The sequence below is a fragment of the Chanodichthys erythropterus genome, chromosome 6 (genome assembly GCF_024489055.1).
Source record: "Chanodichthys erythropterus isolate Z2021 chromosome 6, ASM2448905v1, whole genome shotgun sequence".
NCBI lineage: Eukaryota > Metazoa > Chordata > Actinopteri > Cypriniformes > Xenocyprididae > Chanodichthys > Chanodichthys erythropterus.
The window spans coordinates 9,662,663-9,688,163 of record NC_090226.1 but is presented as its reverse complement, the minus strand read 5'-3'; the positions used below and the strand labels follow the sequence as shown (position 1 = coordinate 9,688,163).

Below are 25,501 nucleotides of genomic sequence, written 5' to 3'. Positions count from 1 at the left end.
ATAAAAAGTAACAAAGTAACGCAATTAGTTACTTTTTTAGGGAGTAACGCAATATTGTAATGCATTACTTTTAAAAGTAACTTTCCCAACACTGGTTAAGGTATTGGATTACAGGATACGGAAGAAAGCATAGTACACCCCTTTTGTTGTTGTTTTGATCAAAGCCATTAGAAGCTGTAATCCTGAATAAAAGCTTCAGTGAGCAACATCTTCAGTTTTGTCATCAATAAGACATTACAACACATTTGATTTTATTTAAAACAAGACACTGACTTTCACTTTATCGAAAAGGATAAACGATGAATAGCCTAGAACGACAAACAATTGTACATTCAATCATAATTCCAATAACTGTGTAACTATAAGTATTTATTTACCACAACCAAGAAGACTCATAAAGTATATGTAATTTGCATAAATGTTTCACATTGTTGGCAAATAACCTATTACTTCTAAATTATGATGTGTATGTCATTATGTTTTATGTCATTATAAATGGAAAATTTAGAATTAAAAAAACGCCATTCATGACCCACTAAGCTGTCCTTGTTACAATGTAATTATACAGTTAAGTATTGAGTAATATTAATGTACTTACTACTTACCATTGCTTCAGGGTTTGCTTTATGGTTAGTTGCATGTAATTACTATGCATAATTTGCTGTTATTTCTATGTTACATATGTAAGAAGGACACTGTAAAATATAGTGTTACCCACTATATTTAATGATGCTTTTTGTTCTTTTTGGAGCTTGACAGCCCCTGGTCCCCATCCATTTTCATTGTATGGAAGACTCTAACATTCTGCAAAATGTATCCTTTAGTCATACCCGGTTGGAACAACATGAGGGTGAATATATATGACAAAATTGATTTAATATTCCTTAAATAGCTTATTTTTGTTGCTGCTTATGCTGTTAGCTTCTCATTTTAATTGAGCTGTTATGTGCTTTTGAATCATATTGGTTTGGAGGCATACATTATGTGATGTGAGCAACAAATATGGCTTTAAATGCTAAAGTCATAATAAAGTCCTTTGGCCGTAGCTGTTGCTTTAATCAACAGTGTCCTTCACTAGTGTGTGTGCAATTCACATGAATGCTTCTATACAGTATCATGACCAGTGAAGATGTAGGGTTAACTTCAGACCACAAGAATATGTTCAAGCAACTGTGTGTGTTTGTGTATGTGTGCATGTGTGTGTTAATAATTCAAGCTTGAGTAAAAGAGATGCCAGCTGGTTTTAAACAAGGAGGGCAAGGACAGAACTAACCTGCAGCACAGAGCGCCATTTGAAAATCACTGTAACACCAGCTTGCAAAAGCCAAAGACACATTTTTGCAGGTTATAAACAGGGCATGATGTTATTTGGTACCACCACAAATTGGTAAATAGATCTTACACAACATGCATAAATGACATAGCATGCATACATGCAAACTGTCAGTGCAGTAAATCCATCAGATGGAAGTGCATGCAGAAAGCCAATTATATTTATTCTGATAACTAGGCATCAGTACTGTATGTCAGATGAAGCATAGATGCATTGTTTATATTTACTCCAGTTATTCTGTTGAAAAGAAAGTCCAAACAAGACAGCAGCGAGTGGATAAATTCCAAGGTTAATGTATATAGACATTTAAGGATAAAAGCAGATTTATGTAATGAATGTTTAGAATTTATGTATAATGCCTTTAAATGTATCACTAGTTTTACTGTGATAATTTACATCATAGTCTGATGAAATATTGGCTTATAATGAAAGATCTGATATCAAGAGTCTTCTTAATACTTTAATTCTCTCTGGATTGTTTTAGATTAACATGAAATATTTACACCTCCACAGAGAAACTGTCATGCTGTCTCAGAGCCCTGCCGAGAATTTACCACCACAGTTTATTTGAATCCGCAAACAATGCATGTGATTTCTTGCAAATGTTTCTTTTAGTGGATTAAGTCAATATAGCGCAGGTAATTAAAGGTTAAGTCTTACTGCTTTAACTTGGTTGAGTAAATGTATCCAGATGGAAGCATAAAAGTGTGCTTTAAAAATTAGGCAGAATGACATGATACATAGAATTATGAAAATACAGCATAAATGCTTTGTTTCAAAAAGAAAAACCAAGACTGCGGCGAAACGAGAGAAATGTTGATTAAAAAAAGTTTTTTTTTCAATATTGTGAAAATTAGTATTATTTGCTTGCATAGTGTCTAGTTTTGTTAACTCCAAAACAGGGTTATTATTGTAACTAAAACTAAAAACTAAATTACTTGAAATAAAGTAAACATTAACTGAAATAAATTAATATTATATTTTGTGTGCAAAAACAAAACAAAAATAATGACTTTATTCAACAATATCTTCTCATCTGTGTCATTCTCATACGTTGTTTATGTTCTTTCAGGTTATACGTCTGTACGCCGACTCATTATTGGCCAGCTCCTGTGTCAGAATCACACGCATGTGTTGTGCTGCTCACATGATCAGATTTGGCCAATACCGAGCCAGCATTCGGACGTAAACACGGAAGCCTTTACTTACTGCGGCAACTAAAATTAAGGAGGAACCATTGCAGTCTGTGTTAACTGTGTTAACGATGTCTTTAGTACCTTTTTGGACCTAGTAAGTGTTTTCATTTTTGGGTAAACTAACCCTTAAAAGTAGGCCAACTAAAATACTAAAATAACTAAAAAACTTGATAAAAACTATATCGATATATTAAAGGTGCCATATAACTTTTTAAAAAAAGATGTAATATAAGTCTAAGGTGTCCCCTGAATGTGACTGTGAAGTTTCAGCTCAAAATACCCCATAGATTTTTTTTAATTCATTTTTTTAACTGCCTATTTTGGGGCATAATTAGAAATGAGCCGATTCAGGGTGTGGCCCTTTAAATCTCATGCTCCACGCCCCAAGAGCTCGCGCTTGCCTTAAAAAACATTAAAGTTCAAACAGCTAATATAACCCTCAAAATGGATCTTTACAAAGTGATCATCATGCAGCATGTCTAATCACGTAAGTACAGTGTTTATTTTGATGTTTACATTTAATTCTGAATGAGTTTGATAGTGCTCTGTGGCTAACGGCTAATGCTACACTGTTGGAGAGATTTATAAAGAATGAAGATGCTTATGTATTATACAGACTGCAAGTGTTTAAAAATGAAAATAGCGACGTCTTTTGTCTCCGTGAATACAGTAATAAACGATGGTAACTTTAACCACATTTAACAGTACATTAGCAACACGCTAACGAAACATTTAGAAAGACAATTTACAAATAACACTAAAATATCATGATATCATGAATCATGTCATTTATTATTGCTCCATCTGCCATTTTTTGCTATTATTCTTGCTTGCTTACCTAGTCTGATGATTCAGAATCTGTTGAATTTGAATCTAGGGCACCTTTAAAAAACTAATAAAAATGACAAAACATAAAAATTCATAAAAATTTTGCTAAAATTATAATGAACATTGAAAATATAAAAATAAAATCTAATAACAAAATCTATTTGAGCCAACTGCATGTTCTTCATGCACTATATTATGTACTGTATGTCGTGAGGACACAAAGAAGCTTCCTCATAGAAGAAAGCATAAAGAGCTAAAATGATCAACTACGACTACTTTTAGTGCCCCTTCTCTTATCTGGTTTGTGACCCATTTAAACCAATTTAATGCCATTAAGGCTTTCTCCACTCAAAAAGCTAATCAGCGCCAGCGCTTTTCAAATCAGAAAGCCCTGGATCTTGACTCAGATGTTGACTGGGAGCTCGAATATTCATTAGCTGTTTTTCTCCAGTCCATGGCTGAAGCCATGCTACGAAGACCAATGGCTTAGTAAGCCTATTCAACCAATGTGATGGTTAAAGCCAGGACTCCTATGGGGAGTCCTGCTGTGTATTGCTACCATAGCCAGGAACAGACTGTTACTTTCCCTTCCAAGAACTGTAATGGGATGGGATCCATTTTACTGGCTGCCTTAAAGTTTCAAGCTCTCTCCCTCTCTTTTCCTGTCGGTGATTACAATAGAATGCCATCTGATCAGCGTTCATTCAAAGGCTGAAAGAACCGATTGAAAAATGATCAGGCGTTTTATAACCCAGACGTTAGACGCGATTACACAAGCGTGAAGGCTGCTTGTCAGACACAGATCCAGATCTACAGCACTGTGAAAGACACGAGACAGGGTGAAAGATGAGAAAGAGACTGAGGGAATAAAAGAGGGATAGCAACGCTGGATACACCATAAATGGACCACACAGTTTTACAGAGGCAGGATGAATCTTGGCAAATGCTTTCTAAGAGACTTCATGTAATATATAATACGGCATATATTATTAAACTTCATATTATTAAAGCTACATAGTCTTAAAAATTATTTTCATTAAAAAAATAAACAAAACTAGAATTAGAATTGCCTTGGCAAATCAGTTTAAATTGAAATACTAAAATTACTAAAACTGAAACAAAAATAAAGCTAAATGGAAAAATAAAAATCGATATTTTTTCTAGAAAATAAAATATAATAATACAAATTCAGAAGATTTATTAATAATGTAATAGTATATAAATAATACCAAAATAACACAATACACTGATAACATTTATACTTTAAACACTGCTTTGGATAACAACATCTGGAAGATGAATTGTAAATGTAATATTTTAATATTATCCAAATTTAATGTTTTTACTGTAATGTTTACTCTTTTACAAAAAATAGAATTTCAAAGTATTAAAAAAAAGAATTTATAGAGTGCTGAAGCCCAAAATATTGTAAGATTTAAAGGAACGGTTAACATAAAAATAAAACGTTTATCATTATTTTCATTCTGCTATGACATTCCAATACAATATGACTTTTTTATATCAGTGCAAAGAAGATCTTAGGCAAAATGTGCATAATTCTGGGCAATATGAACTACTTTTATGGTACATTATATGCCAGTATATACGTTTACACAGCTACTCTCCCAAGTGGCTTAAAAATGAGAAAAAGCGCAAGTAATTTATCATAATTGAGCATAAATCACAATCTACGTTATTTGCATGGAAGCAGCTTGGACATTATGCTTAACATCTCATTTGTGTTTCACAGAAGAAAGAAAACTAAAGAAAAAGCTTCAGAACAAAATGAGGTTGAATAAATGATGACAATGTTATTTACAGTATGATAAACTACTCCTTTACAGACTGTAAAAAATAGGCAGACTTTTGTAAGCTGTGGGGTGAGAGAAGATAAAATCATCTGCACTTTAATGACACATTCTGCTTAAGGCTAGCAGATCAGCTGTCCTGTAACTGAGTGACACGCCACTAAAGATTGAGATTAGAGATTAGAGTGTTCTTTGCAACACAAGCTATACACACTCAAATACACACATGCTAAAATGTACACTCTTGATATTCAACTCACTTATCCCAATATAAGTACAGTATATAAGATATTGGACAACATTCATCCACTAACATTCAAAATATGACCTTAAATGTCAGTTTACTGCCTTCTTTGTCATCAAAGCAACAGAAATAGATCATTTTCTGTTGACCTGACATCGTCTGTCTGTTCTCCCTCCTGGGGCAACTATACAGACGGAGATTCAGGAACATGGGAGCAGCTGAGTTTGGGTCAGCTTCCCTTGGCAACAGAACTATCTGCCCTGGGAATCTCTGCGGGCCTATGTAGGACCTCCACTGGAGCAAAATCCCAGCAGAGAATCTCTCAAGAACAGCATCTGATGGCAAGTAAACTGCAATGTCTATCTCTCACCATTCAAGGTGAATCTTGAGTTGTTTATGCATTGAATTAAAATCACATTAACAAACTCAACATGTTGTTTACTTAATGAATAAGCTTTTTGTCCAAAGTATGTAAGGTAAGATCTTTTTTTATAAAATCCAAAAGGTTTTAATTATATTTTGCTATGTATATAAAGGTATTTTAAAGATTTTGAAGTGTCAAAAGGTCATTCGGTTTAACCGTCCAAAGGCAAATACAGCCATTTCATTTGTGATACAAATATATTAAAATGTAATAAATGTATTTTTTATTCTGGCATGATTTTATAGCATCATATATCAACATAGTGCAAAATGGTATTAAAATTATGTGTAGAAGTCTTTGCTTTGTTATGAGAAAGAAAAATAAAAAAAAACAATTCATTCGGAGTAACCAATATAAAGGGACCATTTTGGATCAAGTCATGCGGTCAGTATCATGTGATAGGATGTCCCATCATTCAGACACCTGCAAAGGACCACATGGTCATGAACTATCTTTTAACTATTTGAAAAATGAATGTTTTCACTTGCTCATACGCATGTCCCGAAACATCAGGTCATTTGGTACAACCACTATAAAACAAGGACAATGCTGTTTAAAGACTTGTACTAAATACAAAATGTTTGATCATACTTTTGCTAGCTAGATATCACCCTGTTAGCAAAAGTGTCATTCGGTAAAACTGAAATTTTGGTTAAACCAAATGACTATTTTGGTGACACATTTTTATAAAAAATGTCAACAGCAGAGTTAATTGATAAAAAAAACCCACATAATGTCATTGTTAACACTTAATAAAACTTCAAAATGAATTATTTCTCCATTATGTTTTTTTACACCTTTAAAAACCTTATTCGTCAATGACCCATATGCTAAAGATTATGTGTTATTAAATCAGGTTTTTAATTTACATGAGCATTAAATGACAAAAGCTAATACAAATGAAAATCTATATCAACTGAAACCAATAAATAAAAAAATTAAATTAAATTAAAATACAAATATAATAAAGTCAAATAAAAATATGACTGCCACAACAAACAAAGCAACAACAAAACAAAAAACTTGAACATCAACATTGCAAAAAGTCCACATGCAACATTCTTGACAACATCAAACTTACACAGACTCAAAAGACTGGGACTCAAAAGCACTCAAATATAAATGTGATGCACTGAACAAGCTGCTCCCCAAATCACATACTTTTGTCAAACCCTTTTATATCCCATCTGTCTGTGAAAGAAAGAAATCAGTATGTGCACAAGTTTTGGAGTATATAATCTTCTCCAGGCAGATTTTTTTCAGCAGGTTTATACAGTGCACTTGACAGCTGTGAAATGTCTAGCGTGCTTCAGAAAGAACTTCTGGTTTTGCTTGCTTGGGGACAAAAAGACAGCAGGAAAAGAGAGTGTCAGACGAAATGTCATGCTCATGCTGTAATCAACTGATGGAGATGATGGAGCATCAAACTGTGAAAATGGACCTCAGTTTTTATGAAGATAAAGATAAATTATTTGGTTAAATAGCATAAACACAACACCAATCTAACTAGATCTCTCTTGCAACTTACAAATGTAAACACAAAAATACTCTGTAGGAGCATCATAAACAAGGGTTTCCACACTTTTTGATCAATTCATTTCCATGGCTTTTCCCGTCGTTCATAATTACTGGATAAGAATTTCAAGTTGAGAATTAGTCTTGAGAATTAATAGATTTAAATGATTGAACTAGTGCACAGATGCCAATTAAACTGTCTCAGTAGACAGTTTAGTGTTTCTCATTGGCTTGTAGCCATGTTTTATTCTATAAACATTTACAAAAAGCAATATCCAGCCAATGACATATTTCTGAGCTGAGCAGCAGAACTAAAAAAAAGTATATTCACTATAAAAATGTTAACATCTTCAGTGACATTTTTCACATTTTCAACTTTCTTTAGTGTGTAATGTTGCTGTTTGAGCATGATCAAGGTCTGCAAAGCACAAAGTTACTCTAAAGAGTTATACCTGAAACGCCTTTATTGTAGTCTTGAGTTTTCTTCTGTATTGAATATTTGAATGTATGTGTCAAATATTCCTCATTTAAATAATTCCAGCCCAAGGCATATACAAAAAAAAAGGCTTTTGAGTTGCATTAGTTGTGTGTTGAAAATGCGAGATTATGATAAGAGGTGTGACGTTATTAAAACACACTCAAAGCATTTGACCAAACACTATCCAGCTGACCAATTGGAGCACATTGCTATTTTGGAAGGAGGGGCTTCATAGAGACTGGAACTAAACAGAGCATTATAGACAGTCTTGGAAGAGAGGAGCTGCAATAAATGTAAAATATGTGGGAAAAAAAATGTTTTTTTGAACATTCAAAAATGAAAACGTATTCTAGTAGACCGCAGAAACAATATCAAGACTTTGAAAAAGGGCATAATAGGTCCCCCTTTAAGACAGTTTAAAGAAGTTATGGTACATTTTAATTTAATTTTAAAACATTTTTAAACTTAAAAAAGTACAAAAAATCTGATATTTCAAGGTTTTCCATAACCATGGGAATCTTGCTAAGCAAAGAAAACAGTGTGAGTGTCCAATCCAGTCAATATTTGAGATACTGAACCATTTAGGACGTCTAGTTACTGTTTATTTACTGGCGTCTTAACATGCTCAATTTCCTGTGACACAATCTTTCCATCTTTCCTACTTGTATCCTAACAGCTAAAATGGGAACTAAGTAGTGACTGACGTAGTTTGTTGTATTACGATAAAAGGTCACACTCGACACACAATCCAGTGACTGGTATGAACTCTGGTATAGCACATCACAGATGAATCAGCAGTGACATTAATCTTTATGTGATTACTCCTGGCATGAATGCTACAGAAACATGTAAGACTCATGAAATGTTGTCATTTCCAGGCAGTTTAACATTTCTGAGGTGTGCAAAAGTGCCATGACCTTGCTACCTAATTTAACCTGTGGAGTCCCAATGGGTTTTGTAATCAGACCACTGTAATTTTGTAAATACTGAACTCTTGATCTGTATTCTTTGAGCTGTGTGCAGTGCTTATTTATTTTAAAAATCACATGTTTTTCTAAATCACATGATGTACATCTTCAGATAAGCCAGAAACACAAATATCCAACCTAATGTGACCAAGACAGGTGGACAGATGGCTTATTTCGAAACCAGGTTACATTACTAATCCTCTTCTTTTTGTCTACCACGTTCACCCTAATCTGTACGATGGCTTAAGAAATGCAAAATATTGTTATTTCTCGCTAACAAATCCAGGCCTCACATTGGAACTAAACCAATGCATTTGGAAAGATACATGGGCAAAAAAAAAAATTAAATGAAGCACAGATATCAACTACTTTCAGGGAACAGGTGGTAGGGGAAAGCTCATGAACAGCCAAGTCGATTTATGAGGGCAAAGGGTGAACATTTTCTTTGTAAGGAAAAACCTTTCCAAACTAGAATGGAATAAAAAGAAGATGTATGAAAAGCCAGCATACATTTCAACCATGCTTGGCACTAATGTCATCCATCCACGAACCAGTGGAGAGTATAATTCCATCTCCATTCTGTCACTGCTTCTGATGGAATGTTGTCATTCCCAGGCAGAAAATATGGAAAAGTTCCTTAACAACTTATTGCATTAAAAAGTCCCCTGTCACATACATCACATCCTGACAACAGTCAGCCTTTGGATTTAGTCAGAAGTAATTTCTTTTTCGGCCTGAGGAACACTGCAAAACAGCCTCTGCACTGCCTTCTAATAGGAATTCACAAATATGATTATTTTTGCCAGATTAATTTTTATTTTTTTTTGTAAGGGGGAAAGGCATAAGCATACTTCTCTGAATTGTTCTGGCTGACACCAGGAAAAGTATTTCTGTCAGAGTGTCCACTATTGTTGGATACTATTTATAGACCCATGGACTTTTAACTGATATTCTCAAAGACTACATGCGTACAATTTTGAATTTAGGCCAATTTTATATATAAGCCTATTTCCTTTGAAAAGCCTTTGAAAAGGAGATTTCAGTTTTAATGCAAGGGATTTTAAAGGGGTGGTTCATTGCAATTTCAATTTTTTAACTTTAGTTGGTGTACAATGTTGCTGCTTGAGCATAAACAGTATCTGCAAAGTTACTGCGCTGAAAGTTTCGCAGATTCTACCTATGAACGCCAGTGAATGAGGGGGCGGGGCAAACAATATTTTGAATTTGGACTGCAATACCTATTTCGACCACTGGGTGTCATTCCTACATAGAGCCCCTTTAACTCCACACAAGCTGCATAAATTCATCAACTAACCATTCAGAAACGTCCTGTTGCATTCTACATGTTGTCACTTCTTCTCGAGTCTCTCCATCATTGTCCAACTCCGGTTTGATCATAAAAGTCTGAACAGTTTCTGACATTTTCAGTGAGTCTGCGTGAGGTAATATGAGGTGCTGCTAAGTGCTAACATGAGCTCCTGAAACTCCACCCTCTTCTTGAGAGCAGCAGCTCATTTGCATTTAAAGGGACACACACAAAACCATAGCGTTTTTGCTCACCCTCAAAAAGTGACAAATTGAACATGCTATAAAAAATGATCTGTAGGGTATTTTGAGCTAAAACTTCACATACACACTCTGGGGACATCAGAGATTTTACATCTTGTAAAAGTGGCATTATACCACCACTTTAACTAAGAATTTTAACTAACTTTTTAGAAAAGTAGAACTAAAGCACAATACAATTCTAGTTAATCAAGGTCTGTTCATCACACTATGTCACAAAAAATCCATAAAGAAAAATTATATATTTAATTTGCAAATTTGGACCAATATAATAACACATAGTAAGTGTTAAAATATTTACCTAAACTACCGCTTAAAGTTAAAAAAAAATTTTTTAAAAGAAATTAATACATTTATTCAGCAAGAATGCACTAAACTGTTCAAAATGAGAGTAAAAGGCATTTATAATATTAAAAAAACATTTCCTTTTCAAATAAATGCTGTTCTTTTGAACTTCCTAGTCACCAATGAATCCATATAAAACTGTTGAATGATCGTGTACAAATACTAAATGCCGTTGAATAGCCCATCATGCAGTTAAACTTAATAATCTCAATAAAAATTGATTGCAAATATTATGATTATTTGATATATTGCCAAACCCTATACTGCAGTATTTGCCTCCATTTTATGGTACTTAATTTTACTAAATTCACAATAGATTTGAACCAGCCATGAGAAAACTTTGCATCCCAAATGGAGGTAAGCAGCTTGTGCCATTAAAAGGGAGATTTGTCTGGAAAAATCCATTTCCCTCTAGAATTATTACTGCTGAGTTGACGTTGTCCATGGACAAAACTGGCCTAGAACAGATCAGGAGAGACATCGAGGAAGTGCAATGGAAATAACAGCACTTCAGAAAACAAGACCTATTCCTGGATACACTTGAGAGGGTATTATTTTGGACTACTTAAATGCAATCTGTGCTCCTCCACAACAAACTGGCAAGGTCTGTGACGAGGATGGCGACAGTGACAATAACGAGAGATGATAATTAAAGCCACACATCTTCCCCCACCCCTCCGAGAAATGCGTTAAAAGAATATCGGGCAGGAAGCCTGACAGCCGCTGAGCGAATGAGCATGAAAACACAATCTGTCATAGAGAGCTGATGAGAGGATGATAAAGGTATGTGTACCACGGTTATTTCCCCAGTAAGCCTCATTGCAGGATGGTTTTCAGGTTTTGAAGTTAAAAGAGTGAAGCAGAGAAAAGGGTGAGCCATTATATTATGTAATGGGAGTCAACGAAATTAACAGAATTTGAAGTGGCAGATCTGCTGCTGTGCGTGCAGCTTTGGGAAAGCTACTTCAAAATCTTACAAAGCTACAAGCTACTTACTGTATAAGTAATTAGACTATAATTTTTCAAGGTTATGTCATTTATACACATTTACAGATATAGTGAAATGTGCAGGTCCTTAGGCTGGTTTCTTTTTCTATAAAAAAAAAAAAAGTAAAATAAAAAAAATGTATATTGTATATATTTGATATTTATATGATTCAAAGTATAGCTCTGATAAGGAAAAAAGGCTGATAAGCAAAAAAATGTATTAGAAAACAGTGAGCTGCTATGCAGGGACTTCAAGGATCATAGGGCCCTATAATTTCGCGATCATGGAATCGCGGAAAGAATCGCGGAATCCATTCATAAAAATCCATTCATTTACTATATAATGCGGAATTTGTCAAATTTTTGATGACTGAATTAAAAGCAGGTCAGTACACTTAAATTAAATCATGATATATACTAGTGTCTGTAAATATTAAAACGCAAAAAGACTATTTAAACATGAATCCTGCATGCCTGTGTGACTCTGAAATGAATGATGCGGAAGCGCAGTTTCATTCACCTCACACCGCCTCACACACACTCGCACACTCTTTTTCTGTAATTTGAATATGGAAGGCATAGGATGTAGTTTTGAACTGCGAGAGTTTTACACTTTCTTCCTAAGTTTAATACGGAAGGCAGTCTGGCGGAAGCTAGATATTTTACTTTATAACTTGTTAAATATGGATATTTTTCTTACACAAGCTTCAAAAGATTCGCTTCAGAAGGCCTTTATTAACCCCCCGGAGCCATGTGGAGTACGTTTATGATGGATGGATGCACTTTCTTGAGCTTCAAACTCATTGGTCCTGTTCACTGCCATTATAAAGCTCGGATGTGTCAGGATATTTATTAATATAACTCTGATTGTGTTCATCAGAAAGAAGGAAGTCATATACACCTAGGATGGCTTGAGGGTGAGTAAAGCTTGGAGTAATTTTCATTAGTTAATTCACCTCATGTCGTTCCAAACCTGTAAGACTTTCGTTCATCATCATAACACAAATGAAGATATTTTTAATAAAATCAGAGACAGTTCTTTCCATTGACAGCTACGCAATGTTTATGTGAATAAAAGCATATAAAGCATGTCTTCAGAAAATCTGGACTAAACCACTCAATTCATATGGATTATTTTTACAATCTCTTTATGAACTTTTTAAAGTGCTAAAGTGTCAGTTGCGTAGCTGTCAATGGAGAGTAAAGAACTGGCTCAGACTTTATTAAAATATCTTAATTTGTGTTCCAAAGATGAAAAAAAATCTTACAGGTTTGGAAGAACACGAGGGTGAGTAATTAATGACAGAATTTTCATTTTTGGGTGAACTAACCCTTTAAATTAAATTAGCTTTTTTTAAACAGTTCTCTCAAATGAATGAACTTGAATATATTTGCACTAAATAAAACTAGAGCATTTTGAAAAACTAAAGAAAAAATGAGTCAAAAACTAAAGAAAAGCAGCATTAGAACAAAAATGAATTAGTGAATCTCTTTATACAAATAATAATTTACCGAACATAATACCCTAAAAAGGGACGCTACATGAGAGGGATGCATTTGCCTCAGTTCAATTGGCTATAAATCTGTGCGCAATACAATGTGACATTAAAACCAACGATGTTGCATTTCATAAAACTACACCACTAACTGGAAATAGGAGCTTGTTACTGGCAAAGCTACACTGATTTAAAAACAGCTGAGCTACTGTCACACTAATGAAAACGTAGTTCGCTACATTAGCATCGCTACTTTTAGTACGTTACTCCCCAACACTGTGTGGGTGCCGTTTGATTTGCTGCATGAAGCTTCTAGGACATATCTCAGAGCCAGAGAGCAGATCCCGGCCTCTGCACGCAACGCAATAAAGGTTACGGCAGATCGGAGTTCTCCTCTCCTTTCACATATATTTAATTTTAGACAGTTTCTCCTCTCTACAGTAAAACAAGCAAGAAAAACATAGCTGTCTGTCATTGTGATCCATTTTTCCATGGTTTGTAGGAGGATATTTCCCATCTTCCTGCCTGCCCTCGTGTTGCCGTTACACTGAAGTCATGGAAAATACATCATGGAGTTTATGCAAGTGTTCAAAATAAGCATGGGGCAAAAAGAGGAGAACCTTACAATAAGAGAAGAGACTGAAGGAAGAGAGAGAGGGAGGGAGAGCAGGTTGAAAGCATGTATGGAACTTCTTGCAGTCATTTTTCAAGTTGAAAGCTGGTCTGACTAAGAATAATTGAACCATAACCTGTCAGGAAAATCATTTTCAGACCCAAAGCTTTTTCTATGTCGACAACAACAAAGCTGAATGAATGTGGGCCAAATAACTGTTCACATTCTCTTCCACTCCTCAGCATGAAATTTTGCAGAGATTTTCCAGAGCTGTAATTTTAAGCACCATATTTGTTATTTTACGTGAAGGGGAACAGTGATAGAGTGATATATATCGGCCTGGCTGCAATCCGTCTACTGTTAATTACAAATTGTATATGAATTGTGTGTATTTTTGTAGTGAATTCTGGGTAAATATTGCCGAAAAATTTATAAAATAAGCAGAAATAAAATTCCCACTTTTCAAAGACAGGGTCAAACTTTCTCTGTCCTCTAAACAATCTCCATCACTCAATGTGTACAGTTTCATCATGAATGAATAAACTAAACTAAACAGGCAGAAGTAATGCTAAGAGATTCACCAAGATTCTTTAAGAACAAACTCGCCTTTAAGGGACACCGAGGGTTATTCTGACGGTGGCTGGCTCTCTGTGAGCCAACTGCTGATTCATGTCATCAAACCGAAAAAAAAGCACATTTTCCATATTTAATAAAATTTTCATGACCTCCCTTAAGAGGAAGAACATTCTCGCCAGTATGGTGTCTTAAACAATTAATGCATTAATGCCATGAATATCACGTTATGTAAAGCTACACAACCTGACCTCTACTGTACATCCCCACAGACATATTTAAAAGACCTTATTGTAAACCTATCATCAAGATATTTCAGAAAAAAAGGCTGATCTCCTAATGAAAAAATTGGGAAACACATGTACAACACAAAGACACAAGCATTCGGCAGGCACGGAAATCTCTGGAAATAATTTGAATTAGTCATAGATGATCATAGGATAATAACTAGCCAAGAGGGGCTACCTAATGTGATTAATATTCCCAGCAGAGATGGGAGCAGTTATTTAATGGTGCACTGCTGCTGACTCTATCTTAGCCTTGTGCAACGAGTCACATGAAATCAACTGACAGCCTGTTTGTCTGGGCAGCTCTGAGCTGGCAGAAGACTCTAGCGACAGAAGTGTGCCTTCTCCTCCTCGACTAGGGGGGAAAAACACGCTCCAAAAACACAACGATAAACCCTGGAGCATCTTTCCTTCTCTTGCAGAATCAGGACATAGTTCTTGACCAATAAACAGAGAGAAACCAATTCTAAAAAAAAATTCTGCCCCTTGTTCAGTTTAGTTAACTAAAAATGAGCTAATGCAACACAATTACAATGACATGCAGTATTTTAATACTTTGTTGAAGTAGAGCAACTTCATCAGATGAGCATTATAGGTAATTTTCATTACATTGCAACCAAAATTAATTTAAATTTGTACAAGACAAGAAAATCTATAAGTAATTAGTAAAAAATAAATATTGTCTACAAGGCTAAATTTAATTGCATGAAAAAGTTTTCAATTAATTAAAGGTGCCATCGAACGTTTTTTTTACAAGATGTAATATAAGTCTAAGATGTCCCCTGAATGTGTCTGTGAAGTTTCAGCTCAAAATACCCCATAGATTTTTTTAAATAATGTTTTTTAACTTCCTATTTTGGGGCATCATTAACTATGCACTGATTCAGGGGCTGCTGGCCCTTTAAATCTCATGCTCCCTGCCCATCGAGCTCGCGACTCTATAATACAGTGCATTTACAAAGTTCCCACAGCTAATATAACCCTCAAATGGATCTTTACAAGATGTTCGTCATGTATGCTGCATGCATGCTTTGGGTCATGTGAGTATAGTATTTATTTTGGTGTTTATATTTGATTCTGAATGAGTTTGATAGTGCTCTGTGGCTAAAGCTAACATTACACACTGTTGGAGAGATTTATAAAGAATGAAGTTGTGTTTATGAATTATACAGACTGCAAGTGTTTAAAAATTGAAAATAGCGACGACTCTTGTCTCCGTGAATACAGTAATAAACGATGGTAACTTTAACCAACAGTAGCCTACATTAGCAACATGCTAACGAAACATTTAGAAAGACAATTTACAAATATCACAAAAAATATCACGATATCATGGATCATGTCAGTTATTATTGCTCCATCTGCCATTTTTCACTGTTGTTATTGCTTACTTACCTAGTCTGTTAATTCAGCTGTGCACATCCAGACTAGGGTTGCCACCTTCAATACAGAAAAATAAGGGACACCAGCCGCAGTAGGGGCCACACCCCACGGGGCCACGATGACCACAGTTATTATTTATTATTGGTAAGTAAATATATTTATGTATTTATTTATTCCATTTTTATATTGTCTATTGTTAATTCTATAGTATTGAATGATGCAATTATTTAAATTGGTTAAGCATAACAAATAGTTGTTTATTTTATTCACATAGGTACTATATTTTGATTAAATATGTATTAAATATATCTCTCTTATCTCGTATTAAAGTAATGCTTATGTGTCTGACTGTACAAATTAACCTTAATAAACTAATCATACCATAACATGATTAATGTACATTATTAACATTATTTCTTAATAGGCACCATATGAAATCTAACGTTATCAATCAAAAACTTGAGGTGATAAAAAAAAACAAAAAAAACATTACACTATCTGCCTCAGGAGAGAACCGGTGGTCAAGAACAGGACAGAACAGAGAACAGGACGCGTCATTTTGGCTGTAAATGCCCTTGTCTAATGCCTTTCATAATGTTGGGAACATGGGCTGGCATATGCAAATGTTGGGGGCGTACACCCCAACTGTTAAGTAACAGTCGGTGTTATGTTGAGTTTCGCCTGTTCTTCGGAGGTCTTTTAAACAAATGAGATTTATATAAGAAGGAGGAAACAATGGAGTTTAAAACTTAGTGTATGTCATTTCCATGTACTGAACTCTTGTTATTTAACTATGCCAAGGTAAATTCAATTTTTAATTCCAGGGCACCTTTAAATTGATTAAACTATTTTTTTATTTTTTTTGTGTGTAATAGATCTGAAACAACAACAACCTTTTCCTCAACTCATCAGTTGCACCCACATGTCTTCGTTTTTTTAAGTGCTCATATGAGATGCACTGCCCAAGGGTCACTGTCTGTCACATGACCACTGAACAAGTCATCAAATTAGCTGTAGGCAGAGGCAAGAACTCTGGCAACTGTGCATGTGGACATAGTGTGTCCTTATAACAAAGGTCATGTCGCAGTGTCTTATGGAAGACCCTAACTATGCTTTTGACTGTTGAATTAATTAGACTAAAGATGCTAGAAGCGTTTTCAGTGAAGGCCACACTTAAAAAATCCTTATTACCTGACAGATATCACAGAAATATCATACCCATCTTTGTAACAAAATAATTGTAGTGTTTTTCTGACTATTTCGAGAGACTACCCAAATGTACATACTATATGGAATTTTCCAACAAGTATTGATGGAAATTCCCTCCCCCCTAGAGACTTTGTCCCCTCCATGTATGCTACAATGTTTATGTGAAGTCCAGTCTTGCATAAGCCAAGATAAACATGCCTAACATACTATTTCTGTGTTCTTTGTCTGGCCGTTTTTTCCCATGTCTGAATTTCATTCTTTCTTTTTTATCAAGATCATTGGCAATACCCTTATTCATGCTGGTTACTCTGCGTATTGTGGAAAATGTTTAAAAAAATCCTCACTGCTAATAAATAAGGATAGCCCTAAAGTGCAGCAAGATTAACATTTAAAACTTGCTAATGATAAACATTATATTCATTACTCTGCATGACAAAACCCTAAGAGGACACAGATGGATTGCCCGTGTCTTTGACAGCCCCCCATCAGGATGAAACACTCAATGCTAACACATCAATAACAGGGATCCAAATTCAAACTAGTGTTTATAGTGCTAGATTCTAGGGTTTTTAAGACCAGTTTGTGCCCATGTGAGTAGAGGCCAGTTATAGATTTACTCTAATAATAATCAAAGCATGTAGGAGAAGATAAGGCTACTTCAGTGTACACACTACCACCACTGAGATATCTTAGGGTCCTCATTCGTCTCACTTTTTTATTGACATCCTTAGTGCCAAATCTATAATAATAATTTTTCATCTGACCCGTTTTAAAGGATTAGTTCACTTCAGAATTAAAATTTCCTGATAATTTACTCACCCTCATGTCATCCAAGATGTTTATGTTTTTCTTTCTTCATGTCGAAAAGAAATTACGATTTTTCTCCATATAGTGGACTTCAACAGTTACCAACGGGTAAGAAAGAAAGACATAAACATCTTGGATGACATGAGGGTGAGTAAATTATCAGGAAATTTTAATTCTGAAGTGAACTAATCCTTTAACCTCTAAAAACAAATCACCTATTTTATTGCCAGACTTCCAAACGGCTGATTCCATCTAAATTACGAGTAAAGAACACTGATTTGAACTAGGACCATATAAAATCATCTAGTTGTCTCCAAATAGGATCCAGTGTCCAGAGTCGAGATGCCCATATATGGAGCTTAATCTGTAGACATAGCCAGATCAGTGTGGTGTAGGTTGCTTACTTCAAAGCAATGCGTTTACCTCTGTTTACATTTGTGCATGTCTTCCCATTAATCAGCTTAAAATAAGCACAAGTAAGGGAGCTTTTCCATTTCAAGATCTTGGAGCAAATTCAGAGCTGTTTATCTTTGACTGAGTAAATCTGTTATCATTATATCCTCCCTGTCATGGAAAATATCTGGGGTTCAGGCCACCTTGTCAAGTATGTGATCATACCAATAAATGATCTGAGGATGAGTGCCAGAAGTGTCAGAAGAGGAGGAGATTGGTGAGGAGAGCCTGTTCTCTGCCAGAAACCCTAGCGATGGAGCTCAAGCTGAAGTTGAGCATTGCAACGGTTATGGAAATGTAATTAGTCACCCAAATGAGCAGTTCTGGAACTCCAGGACATTCTGTGGCATGTCTCTACACAGATTAAGCAGATCCGACTTGTGGAAAGCTTCTACTTAGCTCATTCACTCCAAACCAGATGCTTTTTCATTCAGTTCAGACTTCAAGGACCACATTTGTCAAAGCCTTTATTGTGTGTCAAAGGAACTTAATCACCTCTAGCAATAAAAGTATCTCTTACTCTCTTCTCATCCAGCTAAATAGTTTTCATGCCACTTTAAGGACATTAGGTCCAAATTTGAGGTGGAAATGCATGCTACTGCAATGACTTAATGATATACAGTAAATCTGACCATTTCACTGCACTTCCTTAAATCACACTTTTGTCATATAGAGTGTCAAAGCCACAGTTTAAGGAGTACTAGGAGAACTGGGAGCAGCCGCTATATAAAAAACTATTTATAAATGTGAGATTCTGAAATAAACTGAGCAAAATGGAAACATAAGAATGAGCAAAGCTAGTGGGGAAATGAGAGGCTGAAAAGAAAGCACCAGGAGGGCTGCAAAGGAAAATGAGCCAGAAAAAAACCTTACAGCAAACAGATACATCAAAGGGGGAAACATATTGTGAGAAATAAAGAAGAAAGATTGAGGAGATAAAATCATCTGGATGACTTGGAGACTGATGAATTTGTCATTTTTGATTACACTATTTAGGGCTCAACAGTAAAGATGGAGAAGCCAAAAAAATTTACATTTTCTTTACAAAGGAAATTTTTTAATAATAGCCTGAAATTCTACAATAACACAGGAAACGCCAAGGCAGCAAATGACCATCAGCCAGCTAGATAATTTAGCTAACTGACACGTTTAAAAATCTGACAAGCAGATTTTACAACCATATCGTCAAAGAAAACCAAATGGGAATAATAACCTAAACTTGGGAATAAAATATGTAAGAGATAGCGCTAACCCAACAGGACAAATGACAGTTCAGTCACCTGGCCCAAAACTGACTCAAGGCAAGTGGGCCATACTTATTGTTGAACACTAACTAGGGTTTTCAACTATACAAGATTATGTTGCTTCCCCTTTGAATCGTGAAATAAGAATCTGACATCCATGATATAGTTTGTCATTTTGCACCACAATGCAACATTCTAAAACTGAATAGTTAAAAGAAATAAAAAGCACTTACGAAATTTCATCGTTCTGGAACTCCAAGACACCATGGGTATCTTCAAAGTCCTCTCCTCCACCTTTTGCTGTGCCTTCAATTGTTTTATAGGGGATTACCACTACTCCACGGGCTCCAGAGGTACGTGCCACCTTCACCTCCATCGTGCCAATGCTTTCACTGACATGAACCATTGGTTCCTCAAATGTGAAGATGCCAGCATGGTCATCATCAAAGATAGTCACAGTAGCTGTTGAAGGAAGGCCAAGGCCAGCTAATGTGTCCACATGATTGGCGCCTGGGTTCCCATTGTCGGTTCCTTCAGATATGACCTTGACGTTGCTGAGATGAACCAGGAAGTGTTCGTCTTCTTCAAAAATGTCATCGTCAATGATGTCCACCCTTATCTCCTTTTCGGTTTCACCTGGTTTGAAGAGTATAACACCCTCTGTGAACTGGTAATCAGAGCCTGCATTGGCAGTGCCGTCCTCGGTGCGGTACTCCACCGACACAGTGCTAGTTAAGTCGCCGCCGCGTCGTACCACATTTAAAGCCACCGTTCCGCAGTTCTCAAGACACTGATATGTGCCAGGGTCAAAGAAGATCTTGGAGGAAAGATCATTATCTGAGACTTCCGAGCGAAGTTCATGGATGCCAAGTGCTTTTCTGGCCTGGTCTGCAGCATGTTTTTTTAGTATATTACCCGCACCGGTCATGAGCCTAGTGGCCTGGCAGCGATAGAACGCACGACTCTTCTGCTGCTGGCTGAGGACGTGGTAGTTCGCAAGCTCAACCAGCTGCTCCATCTCTTTTTCCGGATGTTTCTGTTTCAGCTCCTTCAATATCCTAGCCATTTCTCTCCTGGCCTCATCCTCATCCATGTCTTTATCTTCAACATCCACCGTTCCGTCTAAGAACTCCTCGCCATGAGAGTTAAGCATCCCGCCGTCCATTTCGATATCCGCCTTTGACTGGAGCTCCGGCTCACCTTCGGTCTCGATGATCATCCCCCTTTGTTTTCCGACTCTGTAACGTTTGTACACATACTTGTAGAATAGAAGCCTGCGGTCTGCAACCCAAGCAAAAAGAACACAAATTGGAAAGAAGAAGAGAGTAAGCAGTCCCTCCCAGACTTCCACGATACCTGGGGAAATCACCGCCAAGATCAGATAAAGCCACGTATATGCAAAGATACTCCAAGTGGCGGTGACAAAAAACACCCGCAGGTGCTTGACCTTCCGATGCTCTCCATCTGGTATCACAGAAACACACAGACCAATGATGACAAACATATTAAAAGCTGCACTTCCAACAATGGTGTTTGGGCCCAGCTCGCCAGCGTCAAAGTTGTGTCCACACACTTCAACCACGGAAAGCAGAATCTCTGGGGCTGACGAACCCAGAGCCATGAGAGTTAGATTCGAGACTGTTTCATTCCAAATACGAACAGTAGTTGTTGTGGTTTCTCCATTTGGCTTCTTGATGGTGATCTCTTTCTCCTGGGATGTGATGACCTCAATGGAAGCCATAAAGCGGTCTGCAATGATGGATACCCCCAGGAACATGTAGAACAAACCAACAAAGTACACAGTGGCTCTGGCCAATTTATCCCCAAAAGACGGGTTATCCGGCATCCACATTGGCAAGATCACTCCTTCTTTGCACTCAAAACTACCACCACATGTCTCATGTGAAGAGGTTTCGTTAGGAGATGTATCTACATCTAAGCTCGATTTAGAGCTGCCTGCTGTGGCTGGCATAAGCTCATAGGAGAAAACTAAGAGGAAGATGCTGAGGTTTAGAGCAAGAGAAAAATAGAATGAAGTCCCAGATTGGCCCATGTTCCTAGTGAGGTATTTTGTTCCTGCTCTCCCGTAGCCTGTGAGGGAAGAAAATGTGCGGAGTTAAGAATGATACAACAGCAAGATAGTTGACCACAATTCAAGATACTAAACAACAGTTAGTTCTGATGCTCAAATTTGATTGGCCGAGCAATGATCTGAGAGAGCTGATATTTACATTTTACAGTAACAGCACTGGGAAGTTTCACCATTTGTAAACATGCTTCCCAGACCTGAGTATGTGAGCGTTGCTGAGTGTAAGCGGAGTTTGCCTGAAGCAAGGTTTAAAGTCAGAACATCAGTGTTTTCTCTCACTTCATGTTTTCTCAGAACAGGGAAAACACAGCGAGGAAATGGAGTGGAGTTGGAAAAGAGTGATTGCAGAAAGTGTTGAGTGGTGGAGTGTAACCTCTGTCACTCCACTCCACTTATATGTTTCAGGACAGTTTTTAGACTGTGAGCTGCTTGGTGGCACCAAAGTTTGATCTAACCATTTCCTTTGGTGGAGAAGAAATATGCAAAATAATTGGTACATTTTTGTCTGAAAAATTGAAGTACTCAATATACAAGTACACACCACACTTTATAAAACCAAATAAAATGTTCACAGTGGTGCTTTATCACTAAATCAGTGCAGCTGAGATTACCTGTGGCCTGTGATGATATTCAATACTCTTTCTTGTGTGAAACTGTTTAACTTAAAATAGAGTAGTAAGAAAAAAAATGTCTATTAATTAATTTATTTATTATGACATGGTTTAAGCTTTGATGATGGGGACGGTGTAGACAAGCAAATATGATGTACAACAGAATCATTCAAACAATACACACATTTATACAACAGCTGTTTTGCATCAAATAGAAACACATTAATCACATTTTTTTTTTTAGTAGTTTTAATTTTATGCAAATTAATATTTATTTTATAATAACCCTACTGAAAAAAAACAGCTTAATCCAGCTTAAGATCATATGTTGGTCTTAAACTTAGTCACCCAGCCTGGTCAAGATGGTCTGTTGTCTAGGTTTGTGCAATTTTAGCTGGTCAGACTGGTAGACCAGCTTGCTGACCAGCTAAACACCAGCTTGGACAGGATGTGGGACCATCTCAAACCACTAACGTTATACCATTTTAGGCTGGTTATTTTTTCAGTAAGTAAATTACAAAAAAGGTTTACATGTCATAAATGAACGACAGACTGCAGAAAGAGCTTTAATTAATAGAGAAGAAATATATGAAAAGCATCTAACTGCGTTTGAACTTAGGCATACAATAGGCATTTACATCTCAAAGATGATTATTCTACAGTAAAAACGAATTACTGTGAATTTACATTCTCCCTTTTCACCTATAATAATATAACCTATGGCAAAGAAACACATATTTACATACACCTGCAAACAGTCTGAAATATAGTGAAGTCTACCTTTTAAAGCGAAATGCTGTGGTGATGTGAAAGCCGCCACATGTAGATACAGCTGTGGTAGTGACGCTCGGAGATTCCAGCAAAACAACCTCAGTCAACCGGACCGTTTACCGGCAGCGCTTATTTGCGAAGTACCGCGACCGTTCACTCTCATCCTCCAGCAGTTGAATCATTCCGGTAACGAGAGCTGTGTGAGAGACACGCGATTCATTTGGAGCTGCACAGGGAGAGTGTGCGGCGGAGAGTTGTAGGCTACTTTTCCTAAGTGCTGCAAGCATATTTTCCGATTTCCGTACGGATTCGCATTTCTGACCGGAGGAGGGGAGACTGTTCGGATGGCTGGATAGTGCGGTGGCTTTGTGCCAGACCCCCATGAGCTGATAACACTGAACTGAGAGAACACACACAACTCAATACTCTTGATAAAAGATAAGTCAGAAATTACATTTTCCATTAGGCTAAGCAACAAATGTCCCCTAGATGTGATTTTCAGAGGCATATTTACCTTTGGCATATTTTAACATTGGTTGATTAACATAAATTCTATATTTAAATATTAAATATTATACTGATAATTCAGTAGGCTACACATCAAATTAAATAAACGTTAGGCTAGATAAAAGAAAAAAGTTAAATAATAAATAAATAAAAAATCACTTTTTTTTTTTTTTTTTTTTAGATCAACAGTGCAAAGGTTGTTGACAAGGCAGAGGCGTTGCCATCCGGTTGCTAAGGTATGATAGGTGGTCGCTAAGGCGTCGAAGGCGGTTGCTTAGGCGTTCTGGGTAGTTGTTAGGCAATTAGCCTTTCGCCGAGCCCCGCCCCCCTAAGTTACTGTTGCTTTGTCCGTCAAGCCGTGGCGCTGTCACTCCACACGCAGTGAAAAATACATCGCGGAACAAAGAGGACACTGACCACACATCGACAGACAGGACAGAGTAGGTTACTTATGATATTAAACAAAGTCCCAGCTTTCAAACCGTGTAGTTATTAAAGAAACTCAAACAATAAAAACCGTTTTGTTGCTCTTTCATGTGTCGTGACCATGGTCGTGACAGATTGCTGTAGATCCTCAGCTCAACCGCTCGTAAAAACCGATAATCTCTTCCTATTAGTCCATGAACATGAGAATGAATGTTGTTTCAAACGCGGAAAGACGTCAATACACACCATTTTTCAAGTTTAACTCCACCGAGGTTAATCTTTTAACTACTGGCTGCTTTGTCGGACAAAATGGCGGATGCGGCGTTCTGATTGGTTAGATCGCTTATCAATCAAACTCCCGGCGAAAGGTCAATTACTAAGGTGTTTTGTATGTACTTGTAATTCCCCGTGTTTCACACAAAGCTTTCTGTAATCGATTGGCTCATCATTTTACATTTCCCGCTCCCTGAATGAAAGCCCACCCCGAGCGATGGAGAATGAGAACACTCAAACGCGGTTACTTTCTGGTAAATTAAACAAATCTCGCTCTCGAAAATGCGATGATTGACAGCTTGGAAACCATAGTGACGTTCTGGCGTAATATTAAAGTAATATTAAAGTGACAAAACACATTTTCTGCAATTTAACTAAACACACTAACAGTGTGTAACACACTTCGACGGAGGCGTCGTGTTTTGTTTATGCAGTTTTACACAGCGCGGCACTCATTCATTCTGTGTTGCCATGGTAACTCATTATAAGCTTTTTGGGCTTGTTGTTTAAGCTCGTCTCATAAAGCAAACGGGTTTATGGAGTTATTAAAGTGAGCAGACATGAATCGCTATTTTCAGCATAAAGCATTTGGATAGGCTTGTGCTTTCCCTGTGATTCGCCGCGCATACACGACAGACAAACGTCACACCGGTGCACGTAAACTAGTTGTTCAGTTCGGTTCCATACACACTGCATAGAATTTCTGTAAATGCAGTTGTCACTACCTGTATTTTTTGGGAGTTAATACGGTTGTAGAATGCGGTTGTCACTCTCATATTTTACTGAACTGTGTACAGAACGCGATTAAGCACCAAAAGGTGAACTGACAACCGAATTTAGCTGCAGTGTGTACGTGGCCATAGTGTCCGCCCAGATCCGGCCCACATCTGGTCCACGTGTAATCCACATGCTACCGGATGTGGACCAGATCTGGGCCACACTATGTTGCTGTCTGGGATGGTTGTATCTACTATCAGCACTTTCATCACTTGTGGATAGGCCTATCAGGGTTAACTAAACTACAACCATAAAACGTTTCTATTACTTGAAATATAATAAACGTTTAT

The 25,501-nt window shown here is 36.7% G+C and overlaps 2 protein-coding genes across 5 annotated transcripts in view; one reads left to right on the top strand and one right to left on the bottom strand.

The window, feature by feature from the left end:
- Positions 1–25,501, bottom strand: part of slc8a1a (solute carrier family 8 member 1a) — a 53,573-nt gene that overhangs the window by 24,430 nt on the left and 3,642 nt on the right. For 2 of the 4 annotated variants that reach the window (XM_067387973.1, XM_067387971.1), the window contains exon 2: positions 19,991–21,848. The exons of 1 other annotated variant lie outside the window; for it this stretch is intronic. In XM_067387973.1, coding sequence (XP_067244074.1) covers positions 19,991–21,810 — 1,820 coding nt within the window. In that variant the 5' untranslated portion in view covers positions 21,811–21,848. Of the gene's footprint in view, positions 1–19,990; positions 21,849–23,237; positions 23,521–25,501 lie in introns of those variants that run through there. One more of the 4 variants, XM_067387972.1, reaches the window with a different exon arrangement.
- The window catches only part of pgap4 (post-GPI attachment to proteins GalNAc transferase 4), a 36,440-nt gene continuing 20,949 nt past the window's right edge, over positions 10,011–25,501 (top strand). The window contains exon 1 of the mRNA XM_067387982.1: positions 10,011–11,488. The gene's annotated coding sequence lies outside the window, so the exon portion shown is untranslated. The remainder of the gene's footprint in view (positions 11,489–25,501) is intronic.